This window comes from Phycomyces blakesleeanus (assembly GCF_001638985.1).
Source record: "Phycomyces blakesleeanus NRRL 1555(-) unplaced genomic scaffold PHYBLscaffold_27, whole genome shotgun sequence".
Taxonomy (NCBI): domain Eukaryota; kingdom Fungi; phylum Mucoromycota; class Mucoromycetes; order Mucorales; family Phycomycetaceae; genus Phycomyces; species Phycomyces blakesleeanus.
Window position 1 is genome coordinate 516,890 of NW_017265160.1, and position 13,304 is coordinate 530,193.

General features: G+C 35.3%; 4 protein-coding genes across 4 annotated transcripts; 3 read left to right on the plus strand and 1 right to left on the minus strand.

Annotated features, from left to right (window-relative positions):
• Nucleotides 1-221: 221 nt before the first annotated feature.
• Nucleotides 222-2,188, plus strand: PHYBLDRAFT_173860 (hypothetical protein; the record flags this gene model as incomplete). Its single annotated transcript, XM_018437121.1, has 7 exons — nt 222-273; nt 468-560; nt 1,328-1,353; nt 1,391-1,488; nt 1,763-1,853; nt 1,962-2,008; nt 2,104-2,188. The coding sequence occupies 7 exons, from the start codon at nt 222-224 to the stop codon at nt 2,186-2,188; spliced, it is 492 nt and encodes a 163-aa protein (XP_018285987.1).
• A 3,993-nt stretch (nt 2,189-6,181) lies between these two features.
• PHYBLDRAFT_23209 (hypothetical protein) lies at nt 6,182-7,281 on the plus strand (the record flags this gene model as incomplete). Its single annotated transcript, XM_018439800.1, has 3 exons — nt 6,182-6,643; nt 6,718-6,941; nt 7,011-7,281. Coding segments are annotated over 3 exons (957 nt in total), but the record flags the coding sequence as incomplete, so codon positions are not given.
• Nucleotides 7,282-7,364: 83 nt separating this feature from the next.
• PHYBLDRAFT_173863 (hypothetical protein) lies at nt 7,365-8,134 on the minus strand (the record flags this gene model as incomplete). Its single annotated transcript, XM_018437122.1, has 4 exons — nt 7,365-7,475; nt 7,574-7,612; nt 7,681-7,925; nt 7,999-8,134. The coding sequence occupies 4 exons, from the start codon at nt 8,132-8,134 to the stop codon at nt 7,365-7,367; spliced, it is 531 nt and encodes a 176-aa protein (XP_018285989.1).
• Nucleotides 8,135-8,846: 712 nt separating this feature from the next.
• On the plus strand, nt 8,847-13,257 carry PHYBLDRAFT_183435 (hypothetical protein; the record flags this gene model as incomplete). Its single annotated transcript, XM_018438768.1, has 24 exons — nt 8,847-8,877; nt 8,935-8,984; nt 9,041-9,173; nt 9,228-9,484; nt 9,537-9,623; nt 9,698-9,827; nt 9,889-9,963; nt 10,049-10,107; nt 10,159-10,393; nt 10,458-10,594; nt 10,656-10,781; nt 10,837-10,951; nt 11,022-11,077; nt 11,149-11,410; nt 11,504-11,567; nt 11,620-11,681; nt 11,738-11,833; nt 11,893-11,957; nt 12,005-12,172; nt 12,216-12,307; nt 12,385-12,554; nt 12,627-12,743; nt 12,802-12,842; nt 12,920-13,257. The coding sequence occupies 24 exons, from the start codon at nt 8,847-8,849 to the stop codon at nt 13,079-13,081; spliced, it is 2,790 nt and encodes a 929-aa protein (XP_018285990.1). The 3' UTR covers nt 13,082-13,257.
• Nucleotides 13,258-13,304: the final 47 nt, after the last annotated feature.

Sequence of the window (13,304 nt, forward strand, 5' to 3'; positions counted from 1 at the left end):
TTGATGTCCTATAGGTGCTCACGGAGTGAAGTGTCAATCGACCAAAAAGTGTCAATCGACCAATTTGGAAATGGAAGCAAAATACAAATATAGATATTGTCCACGTGATAAAATGTCGGTATTATAATAAAATACTATACTCAAGAAACTTATATCTCTTTGAAAATATAACATGAAATATAATTATTTTCCATGTGTTATTAAGAGAAAACATGTAAAATATGGCTTTTAACGCAAGTTTCAACAAGCCATATTTCAATAATACTATTGTGAGTAAAAATATATTAGCACATATAATTAAAAAGAGATTGAAAAACAAGACAAAGTAATGAAATAAAAATGGTTCTCACACACCGTGTTGATAGCAAGAAAAATTAAATACCATATATGGTATTTGAAAATAATTTGTCCCTGGTCAAGAGCAGGGGCATTTTTTGTGGACTTTAAAAATTATATACCATATTTAGGCTTGAGACCCTTCCAAATTGGTCGATTGACACTTTTTGGTCGATTGACACTTTTTGGTCGATTGACACTTTGGTCGATTGACACTTCACTCCGTGAGCACCTTATATTTTAACAATATTTAGACTTGTATCAAGTGTATACTCTTTATTATCATAAATTCAATTACCATTAAAGTGAAACCAGGCAATTAGAGTCGTTTGAACGTTTAGAATATAGAATATTTCTAACCTTTTTTTTTTTAATACATACCAATTAATTAAGAGCTATATGTTCTGCAGAGATTACATACATATACACATTACGTGCAGTATTGATTCAATTGAGAACAACTCAATGAGTAAGTACGCAGTGAAGCAAAAGAAAAAAAAGAATGGAGTTAAAAGCCAAGCAGTGCTTAAGCGCAGCCGCGGCATATAAACATTTTTGTATAACAATATAACGAATATTTAGAAACTATTCAACAAGGTCAGATAACGGATCAATACAGACACGGACTATGTGATCAATTGGGATCTATTGGCCGAGTTTACCCTTCCCACACAACATATATAGGAATGAATATGTGCTGAAAGTATAAACGACACTTCCACGGAAAAGGGAAGCAAGTCAAATGTTACGGTCGGGGAGAAGTTAGTGATAGATGTTGCTGCACAAATAGATAAATTAGCTTGGGATTGAAGGTTTTCAGTATTTCTGCCTTTTGTTTGGCTGTAGTATCAAGGGAGGTATTAAATAAAATCTGATAAAAATACCACTTTACGAAATTATTTGCTTTGTTATTTAGAAAGAGTTTTCTGGCTGTGGCAATGGGTTGTTCTATAATTATTATTATTTTACAAAATAAGTTCTAAGTTACAAGTTTTGAGAAGGCTGGTGAGAAAACAAGTAAATTGATTTTAGGATTAGCATAAATACACTCAAGACAAAGAAGCCTATTGCCTATCGTAAGAGGCTGGCTACAAGGAAGGATTGTATCAAAGAAGCAAAAAAGAAGAAGATCTCGATGGTTCCTACATGTGGGTATAACCTCAATATAATAACATTTTATATCTTCACAATGAAATAATGGGATGTCTGTGTGAGACTGATAATCTCTCATACAAGCATACTGTACTACACACCAAAAAAAGATATTCATCGTACCTGTTACGCATTCCTTCTATATTTAGACCTTATTCATCCTTTTAATACTTGCTCTATCATACAGAATGATGCCTATTTACCCATACTGATCAACCACCATGGGGAGTTTAACAGGCCAATTGAGAAAGAAACTCTGCTTATATATATATAGTCTACATATTTGTGGCGCCACTCGATCCTTATTTATACTGGTTGCAGAGAATAGGATGCTGACAATCGACACAGTCTGGAACCATTCTTGGGTATAATTATTTATAAAATACATAATTTTTTTTCTACCCTGTGATAAACAATTATATGGCTCACCCCTCTTTAATGATCTTACTAGGATCTAACTTTTTTTTTCATAGATAAATCATCAAGCTCCTAGGAATGATTCATTCTGCTCCTTAGTTCTGTAAGTCTGTGAGTAGATGGATAAATTTATTCATGTGACATGTACTTGCTTAAAATTACTATATCTTCATTTAAGTTCATCAATCTCATAGACAGGCCATATTTTCATAACTGGATAAATCCGTTCATCCAGAATCCAAAAGTATTAAACAGGATCAGAGATCATGTGATTCGTACTTGAATCCGTCACGTGTTTTAATAAGAGAAAATAAATAAATAAATAAATAAAAGAATAGCAAAATGCAAAGTTATAAATAAAAATAAGAATAAAACCATACAGGCATATTTATAACGTCAACGGTTGGGCTGTTATACAATTAGAGACATAGGTTAGATTTGATGACTGCATAAGATTCACAAAATAGGTAGATATGTTGAAGTCAATAACTAAACTCTATACAGACACAAGTAAAGTATGTAAAGCCAGTGACTGAGCTTTTTTAGATAGAGTCTAATTGCGACCTACCAAGCAAGAACCGCTTTTATATATATATAGAAGTTGAATATATAAAATGTTATTATATTGAAATCATGTCCACACGTGGAAACCTGTATAATTTCTTTTTACTTTATGATTCTTGCTTCTTTTTAAGCCAGTTGATACTGAATAGTTTGGTCTTCAGCTCGAATGTACAACCATGTGGAACCAGACTAGTGAGAAAACAGGACCAAGTGATGGAGAAAATTTTGAAAATGTTATTTTTGATCTTTTTTTTTTCCATTAGTTAAATTCAAGTAACAATACACACACATATATACAAAGTCTCTAGACATTTGCTAAGATCACTTTTAACTTCTAATCTGTTTGTGTGATGATCAAAGCAAACAAATATCATTAGCCTCCTAATATATTATCATCAAGAATAAGGGGTAAGGGCACCTAGGCCGATGGTAAGCTTACACAGAAGGACACCCAACCATACACACACAAACACATACACACACACACACAGTTACGCTTACACGGCTTTTGATTGACTTTTAACAAGGTTATGTTGTGTGACAGAGGCAGACACTAAGGAAAAGAGGGCTTAATTTTCGTGTTCTTGGCTCTTACAACCAATCATATTTCATTATAGCCTCTAGTGAGCCCCTGCTCTCCTTAAAATGCTCTGTCATCTTTATTTTTTTAACACCCATTTTCTTGAATTTTTCATCTTTCTTCCTAACTTTCATTTTATCAAATTTACACAATCATGGCTCTCCTACTAATCCGAGCAGTGGCTCATGTCTACATGGCACTCTCGGTTGTCAGACCTCTTCAGACTATGGAGATATCCAGCCAATTTTTTCAATTGATATCTACTGAATATCGTACAGTTGGTCTGGCGAGAAGTAAGCGCAAATTGGCCTCACAGGCATGGCGTCACACGGGCCTTTTCTGTCTCTTGTCTGCACGTTTCTCAGTATTGATATTTCTCCTCTTCGCGAGAGCAATACTTGAAGAAGTAAAATATTATCGTATCTCAACTCAATCCAGTTTGCCTGTGTCAAAGACACCACAAAAACCCACTAATGAACTTCCTACTACTCCTACTACTTCCACTACTTCCAATACCACTATCAAATCTATGCCCGCCCACACACCCACACCCACACCCACACCAACTTTCAATATTGTACCAGAGCACAAAGAGCTTCCTGAAAAAAGCAAACCTAAATCAGACCAAACCATGATAAAGGAAATTATCTGCCTCCCAAAGAAAGCACCAATCAAGCCCTCTTGGCCTACTGGTGCTAAGCAAACCAGTGCTCCGCCTACACCTCCTGCCGAGAAGGAGGAGGATATTGAATGCGAAAGCTTGATCGTCTCAGATAGCAACAATATCACCTTTTCCCACATCAAATCAACGAATATTCATCAAAGTGATGATATCGAGCTGAGCCAAAGATATGCGCCTACTCCTCCACCACAGTCTATTGAAGAACCCAAGGTCGCTTCTTCAAAAAATGAAATTAATGATACCACAGTTGCCCAGCTTAGCGCACCAACGGACCTTAGTCTATTTCCAGTAAGCGAAGAAACTGAAGAAGAACTCTTTACGGAGGACCGTATTGTTTCAATTGAACCTACAAAGAGTCCGACAATGGTGTACCCTACACACGAACCCACAATGGCTGTACCCAAAAAGCTTATCTCTCCCTCACAACAACCATCACAATCTGCATCATCGTCGCCGTTGCCGTTGCCGTTGCCGTTGCCGAATTTTAGTTTGAGTACTCCAGTTCCAGTACAGTCCCCTGCTTACAGCTCTGAGCCTAACATGCCCAGAGTTTCCCCTCCAACGACGGAGACAGTAACAAACCGTCCTCCAGTAGAGCACCGCCACTCACATTCATCCACCTCGTTCGATTCTCAACCTAGCACAAAAAGCGGAAAGTCTATAAAAAGTAGATTGCAGACGGCTCTTCAAAAGGCTTCTCGAGTCGCAGCTAAAGATATAAGCCCCACAAACGTTGAACCCTCAAAATCAAAGTCTTCTGTTACGCGCGCGGCAAGTAAAAGCAGCAAGCGTTTCTCAAACCTAGCTGATATACCAATTCCTACATCCAAACCCTCTACTGAAACCAAAGATACCCCCAAGAAATCTGGAAATCGGTTCACTAAGATTTTCAGAAAGAAGAAATAATGAAAAACATAGTGGTTACTATTATCATTACCATTGCCATTATCATTATCATTACCATTACTATTATTTAATTATTACTTTCTTTCCCTTTTTTCTATTATTATTATTATTATTATTATTATTTGCCAATTACTTCTGATTGATTATATTTGTATAATTATTATGTTATTAACACAACACGTCTCCATTATGTAAATAAAAGTGTATAATTTTTTTGCTGGTTACATATATGGTCCATATCCGCCAATGTTAAACTTTATGGGTTTTGTATCCGAAGCATAGTTTGTACCAAATGATGAAGTCGATCATGCCACACCCTTGGTCCTACATTGATACCTTGTTTAATGGTGTACATTATGGGATTTTAATCCGACTATCAAAAAGGCGCTAACATAATATAGTTTATTTATTCATTCATTCATCTTATTTCTTAAATGAAAACAGCAGTCTATTTCAATGACACTCTTGGAATGATACTACCCCACCCTGAGAGCCAAACACACGTGTATACATATAAATACTCAAAGTCTACCTAAAATCTATTGAACTGAGCATTGCTTGTTTAGGGTGAAGCGTGTTAGTCAGCACTAGAATCACCCACCTACTCACCTACTCACTCACTCACTCACTCAATCACTCTTTTTATTTTTATTTTTATCCATGTCTCAAACCTTCATTACTAGTGGCCTTTAGAATCAGACCTTATATCCCCCTTTTTATTCACATTGACCAAGTCTTTGCAAAAATAAGTTACAGAATTACAGCAATACTTCTGTAGCATTCTTAATGAAGAAGCCTTTGAGTTGATAGAAAGATCTTGCTTCTGTTATTAGTATTATTAGTATTATTTTGGGTTTAAGCCAATCTAAAGAATAGCCCGATCTTTTGGATCACAAGCCCTGGAAGTTTGGCTTGGCATTTTCATTTCATTTCACTTAATTTTATAGGAAATTATGATGGCTTGTTTTCCAGTCAATTAAGTAATTAAAATAATTAAATTGCCTTGTTCCCAAGCTCTCTACAGATACAAATACAAGCGAACCCAGCTTAATATAATCAAATATAGATCAATTAAAGCAAGATAAATAAATAGATAAATAGATAAACAAGAACAGGAAAAATAAATAAATAAATAAAACAAGACACTTCTCTAATCCCATAATGAAGACAAGTCTGGGTACCTTAGCAATCATTATACTATTAGTACTCGATCCATTCCAGCAAACATTTGCTGTCAAGTAAGCCTACCGCACACCCGCCTAATAAAATGGCTATTAGATCAACTTAAATAATCATTCTACAGTATCCAGCTACAACAAGGGCAGGGTCCCTACGTCAGTACTCCTGCAAGATTACAGCGAACCCTTGCTAAGTATGGGCTTAGAGGAAAACAAACTATCTCAAGATTGGGCCCTACAAAAGGAGTAGTTAATATGACGAGTGCCTTTATTGATGTAGAGGTAAAAAAAAAAATTGAAAAAGGAAAAGGAAAAAAAAAAGGCGTTGAATTGTGTGTATTACAAACTACAAACACCACGCATTAGTATATTGGCATTGCTTCAATCGGAACACCTCCGCAACAGTTTCGAGTTAGTTTTGATACTGGAAGTGCAGACATCTGGATACCAGACAACCAGTGCATTCGCTGCGGACTACACAACTTTTATGATCCATTGCAATCGTCCACTGCGACACAAGAAAATAAAAAATGGATTATAAAGTATGGAGATCGATCAGCAGTAGAGGGTGTTACTGTCAAGGACACTATCCATTTGGGAGATATTCGATACCCATCCCAGAGAATAGGGCTTGCTCGAAACGAAACACCTACACTAACCAAAGACAGCTTTCTTGATGGAATATTTGGACTCGCATTTCCCTCCATATCACGTACAGGGCTAAACGAATCGGCGGTTCAGACCATGTATCGGACTGGTGCAATTAAATCTCCTGTGGTTGGTGTGTGGATGGGTAGAACTGTGGCTGATAATGGTGCAGGCGAATTGGTAATTTAAAAATTCTATTTATTTAATTTACACACTAAAAATAAATGGATAAATGGATAGTAACCATATTCCAGATTTTTGGTGGAGTAAATCCAAACCATTTTTCAGGCAGGCTAAAGTACATTCCAATTGCAAAGAAGGGGTACTGGCAGATATTAATGAACGGTGTTAATGTCAATGGAAAGGAGCAGTTGGAAGACCCTCTCCAGGCCTATATTGACACCGGATCAACTCTCATTATATTGCCTCCTGCATTGTCTCAAAGTATTCATGGTGTCATCCCTGGAGCCACCTACAGGTTAGACAGACTATTAGAAATAATCAAAGATAATTACTGCAATTAATCCAATCTTGTTTAACTTGACAGTCGTGATGGTGGCTGGCGTATTCCATGCAAGATAAAGCAGGATTCCAAAGGAATTGACATTTCATTCCGACTAGGGAATCATAACTTTCCTATTAAAGTCTCCGACATTGTACGAGAGATTATAGATGAAAATAATCCTAGTCTTTGCTATTCAGGTGTCACAGAAGCTGGAGGTGGAATTGCAATCCTTGGCGATACGTTTCTTAAGAGCTATTATTCAGTCTTTGACTTTGAGAAATCTCGTATTGGGTTTGCACCCTCCAAATCTTGATATATATATATATATATATATATACATTTAAATATTATATGAAGTTTTTTTTTATTGTTATTATTATTATTTGAAAAAGAAGATTACAAGTCATAAAATGTATTTTCAGGGTTTTTAAAATCTACTGCAAGATTTAAACAAGCAAGTTTCTTCTTATTCACATCAAAGGCGCGTACTTCCACTTTGAAAAGAGCCTATATATATATGTATATATACATACATATATATATATATATATCAATAAGTTTATCAGTACTCAAAGCAGACTTGTTTGAATGTATCCATGACTTACCTTTGGGATATCTTTGGGAATGGTTACTTTGTGCGTGAACTAGTTTTTGATTAATGAATTAATTTTTGTGTTGGGAAAACTTTTATTTAATTATTGTTTGAACTCACCTTGACCTTTCCTTTTTTCACTGGGCATTGAATATTTGTTTTATTATCTTTCATTACTTGACAGAGATCATACTGTTTTTTCAAAACATCAACATCACCGACTTTAACCAGTACATCGGCATACGCTCCAGGAAGAAGTTTCTCTTTTATATGACCGGTTGCTACTACCGAAATCTCCTTTCCAGGAACAGGTACAGCTGGGGTTAAGGTGATATCTTTGATTTCTACCATGTAAGATTTATCACCTATACAATAACAGCCTCTTGTCTTAGGTCTCATTTCATTTGGAAATCGCACAGTTCTGTGGTAGTATCTTACCGCAATCCTTTATAATACTGGGTTTGCTTGGATTTGCATGAGACGAGGAAGCCTGCTCAAAGTAATCCAGTTCAAAACCAGAAACAATTGTAGAATTCAGTGCAAGCAGTAAAAGAGAATATATCGCGATCTTCATATTAATAATAAACAGAGAAAAAAAAGTTTAAAGACAATCAAAATACGTTTTATGGAAATGCATTTTATACGTGTATGATAGCGACCATTCCTTCAATTTTCTAAAACGAGATTATTTGTAGTAGCAATGTGTAAATAGCTGCTAGTTGTACCCAGCTTCTTTAAATGTAGTATATGTATATTAAATAAAGTAATCCTGTTCTGGAAATAGTCTTAAAAGATTTACACATAATCTCATACACGACGCATCTACATATAATCAGGCATACAGCCTTTTAATGATTTAGAATCGAAAGGAATGGATAACGAAATATGGTAATTGGGAATATAAGCAAAGTAGCCTTCTGACCACAGACTCAGTTCATAGTTTAACAATCGCTATTTGTTCGAAACAAAATCCATTAGAACTATTAAAAATACATAAACTTTTCTTTTTCTTTCTTGTCTGCGTGGCAGATCTTCGAATACGCTAATATGCATCTAGAGAATAAAATGCTATACTTAGACAAGCATATACAAGAAGCTATCACTTTCTCTTCGCTCCGGTTAAATGCGTCGTGACGTCGTAGCCATGTTAAATTTTAAGAGTGTAGAAAAAAAAAGAGTACGGACGATGATAAATAAATAAAATCGATTTTAAAGACTGGGTACAGGACTTGCGAATTGATTAAAGCAAAATATTTTGTATTTTATTTCATTTCCCAAAGATTGCCATGCAGACCGAAGAAGATCTACCAGAAATCTGTACTTTATCAGCCCCACACTAACAAAAGAGCGTCTTCTAATGTTTCTGTTGTGCAGCAAAACCAGAGGTTCAGACCTTTGTTAGATTCTTTAATTCTCTCTCTCAGGTACATTACTTGACGCTCATTTCAAATCAAGAGCTTGTTACTCATTAAAGCTATAGCCCACCGAAAGAACCATTAGATTCTTTGAACGAAATGCAAACGACACGCAATATTATACTTGTCATGGGCAAGACGCTGTCCACATTGCACACGAAGTTTTCAAATCAACAAGTGTGATCAAGATCTGGACTGGTGTGTAAATTTCATAAGCATTGATTCTTTTTTTTACTAAACAGAACAATCCAGCTAGCGCAAGCGAAGAATTGCAAACAACAACAGTATCAAAAAATGCTGCCGAGAATTTTATTAGAGAAGCACTTTTGCACCAACAACTTCACATTGAGATTTGGGCACAACGTAAAAATACAAGCACTTGGGAACTGTCTCGAAAAGCCTCCCCAGGAAATTTACAGGATGTGGAGGACCTCTTATTTGTTGACACAGGAATGGTCATATCTCCTGTCATACTAGCTGTCAAAATTTCAATCACAAAAGATCACAAAGTAATATTAAATAACATTTCAATTAAACATACTCACATGGTTGATATATTAGGTTGTAGGCGTGGCATTTGCAGACGTTTCAGTAAAAGAGATTGGCGTTTCCGAATTTTTAGACACAGACCTCTATTCGAACTTTGAAGTAAATGAATCAACTTTTTGATCCACATCATTATTAACAAAGTAATTTTTTTTTTCTTTAAAATAATAATATAGTCGTTTATTATCCAATTGGGCGTGAGTGAGTGCATTATACCTGTACAAGATGGAGAAAAAGACGGGGAAATCCAAAGAATCAAGAACATCCTCCAACGTTGCAATATTTCTACAACAGAGAAAAGAAAAGGTTAATATTATTGTTGTTTAATATTCTACTTGGATTTACAAACTAACACACAACTTTCCAGCCGACTTTAATTCGAAAGATATTGTACAAAGTTTGGATCGTCTAATAAATACAGATCTGTCCGTAGCTACTTTGCGTAAGTTAAGATTACTATCAAAATAAACGCACACACACACGCATATATATATATCTAATGATAAAATCAATTGATTGATACACAGCCGAAATTGATATGAAGAATGCTATGGATTCGTGTGCCTGTTTAATAAACTATCTCTCGGTAATACACTTTCAGTGCTGCTCAGAATGAAGAATACTAAACATCATTTAGCTCTTAAACGACAAGGAAAATTTTAAGCGCTTTAGCCTCAAACATCATGATCTATCACAGTACATGCGGCTTGGTGGATCTGCGCTCAATGCACTAAATCTGATGCCCGGTGTTCATGAAGGTGTAAAACAAACAACTCACCTTTATGGGCTACTCAACAAATGCAATACAGCCCAAGGAAGTCGTTTGTTAGCCCAATGGCTGAAACAACCTCTTCTGAGCCTTGAAGATATTGGTGAGAATTTTAAACAAATCATTATGCATCTTAACTTTCAAGGGTTCTCATAAGATTATTTTAGGCTATCGACACGATATTGTACAGGTCTTTTATGAAAACACCGAGTTGCGACACATCCTCAGAGATGAAATCTTGAAACTTATTCCAGATATGAATCGACTAGCCAAACGTTTCCAAAAACGTAGTGCAAACCTCGAAGTAATATAAAGATATTCATAATATGCTTAAACATTGTTAATTGAATTAGTTTTTTTTGTAGGATGTTTACAGAGCATATCAAGTTGTTACTTGTTTACCTCTTTTCTTGACGTGTCTAACGAATTATTTGCCGATGGATCAAGATAAGGCTGATTTGATCCAGAAAACTTACATTGACGTTATCAGTGTAAGTATATATCTATTTATATATTAAGATTATCGTTATTTAATGGCTTTATTAGAGACACTATGAGGAAATGTTCACCATTAAACAGCTTGTGGAGACTACGCTTGATTTAGACGCAATTCAAAACCACGAATTCGTTCTTAAAGCGCAAATAAACCCAGAATTAACAGGTGAAAAATCGAAGAATATTGATATGTATATTTGTGTATTGTGTATTTATAAAAGTGTTTTTTTTTGTAGCTATTAATGATAAAATTGTTGCGAACAAGGACATGATTGACAGTATTCACAATTCGGTAAGTTTAATGTACCACAAAAAATTATGTAAAATACTATTATATTAACAATATCAATGTAATGTTCTTAGGTGGCAAGAGAGCTTCAAGCAGATACCGACAAAGTGCTCAAGTTAGAAAAACACAGCTTGTATGGATACTGTTTGCGGATACTCAAATCCAATGCCGGAAAAATACGCAACAAAAAATCATACATTGAATACTCTACTCAAAAATCGTGCACCTATTTTACTACCCCTGAGCTCAAACGATTGAACAATGATATAAGTGACCTGAATAATGAGTATCAAAGGTGTCAAAGCCTCTTGGTCGCAGATGTAATAGATACCGTAGGTAAGAAAAAAACTGGTATATATATATATATTTAAAAAAAACAGAAACACCAACAACCTCGTTTAACGTACAATACACTTATTGGCCATACAGCTGGTTTCTGTGACACATTTAAACTTTTGGGAAGTGTGATTGCCCATATGGATGTTCTTGTGAGGTAAACCCAAGGCATTTTCTCTTCACATTGTATACTGATACTCTTGTTATAGTTTTGCCTATGTAGCTATCATGGCTCCTATTGCATATGTGAGACCAACCATGTCACCAATGGGTAAGTGTGGAATAAATATTAATGATCTGACTTGATAAAAGTAACACTACATACAGGGCAAGGAAATGTTATATTAAGAGGTGCAAGACATCCGTGCTTGGAGAATCAGAGCGACGTTTCATTTATTCCTAATGATGTAAAGATGATTCGAGGTAAGTCTTGAAACACAAAAGATAACTTTGTTTTTGGAAGCGCTAACGTATGCAATAAGACGAATCTGAATTTTTAATTATTACGGGACCTAACATGGGTGGAAAGTCAACATATATTCGCCAGGTAACTAGTGCACATATATTTTGATGTAATAATAACATATCTTGTAGATTGGTGTTATTGCATTGATGGCCCAAATCGGATGCTTTGTTCCTTGTACAGAGGCAACTATGTGTATTTTTGACTCAATATTGTCCAGAGTTGGTGCCGGAGATTGCCAATTAAAAGGTGTATCCACATTTATGGCAGAGATGCTGGAGACATCAACCATCCTAAAGGTAAAACTGAATAACTTGCGTACAATCAACTTACTTTTACCAGTCTGCGACTAGAAATTCTTTGATCATTATTGATGAGCTTGGAAGAGGTACTGGTACAGCCGATGGCTTTGGTCTTGCTTGGGCACTTTCAGAGTAAGTTTAGATAACGAAAGAATAGTTATTTTGGTCAAAGATTCTTACTTGTATTTGTGTATTCACAAAAAAAATAGGTACATAGCTACGGAGGTTAGGGCATTCTGTTTGTTTGCTACTCATTTCCATGAGCTTACAACTCTAGCTGAAGAGGTACCCTGGATAAAGAATCTCAATGTAGCCGTTGATGTAACGGAAGTGATGGGTAAAGCGAGCGAAATCACGCTGCTTTATACAGTCAGAGAAGGTACTTTTACTTAATAAATACATAATATGTTAAACTTAAAAATCAACTCCATTTAATTTCCTATGCTTCCAGGTGTCTGTGACGAGAGCTTTGGTATTCACGTCGCGGAATTAGCCAATTTCCCATCCGACACAGTGAAGCTCTCAAAAGAAAAGTTAAAGGAGTTAGAAGAATCAGAAGCAAACTCAGGTACGTACACATATCACACAAGATATAATTATATTTCTAATGATAGATACTCGGACAGATAAAAATCTCTATGGCAGTTATTCAGTCCAGGATGTAGAGGTAAGTCTTTGTATAATATCCAAACCGTTAATAAAGTAGAATAAAACTAAATATATATTAATAATTTAAATCTATAGGACGGGAAAAGGCTTGAGGATGAATATCGAACAGAGCTTTACAAAATAGTAAACCGTAATGGCGCAACTGATAGTGAGATCATTGAAGAAGTTTCTGCTCTTAACAAAAAGTTCAAACCCGTTTTTGAACAAAATGCATACTTGCGAGACTTCCACAAATGACTAACGCCATAAAATCAAGTTCAAAATTTCCATTTGCATAATAAATTCTAACAGCTTAAAAGCATCCCCAGACATTACATTTATTAGTTTCATAGAATACATGAAATTTAACTATACTTTCGATGGAATATAGCCCAAAAAAAAGAAGGCCAAATTATGGCTTCATTTATTTTTTCTATTTTAAAAGATTAATTTTTTCACTGGCTGAAGTTGCCAATTTTTT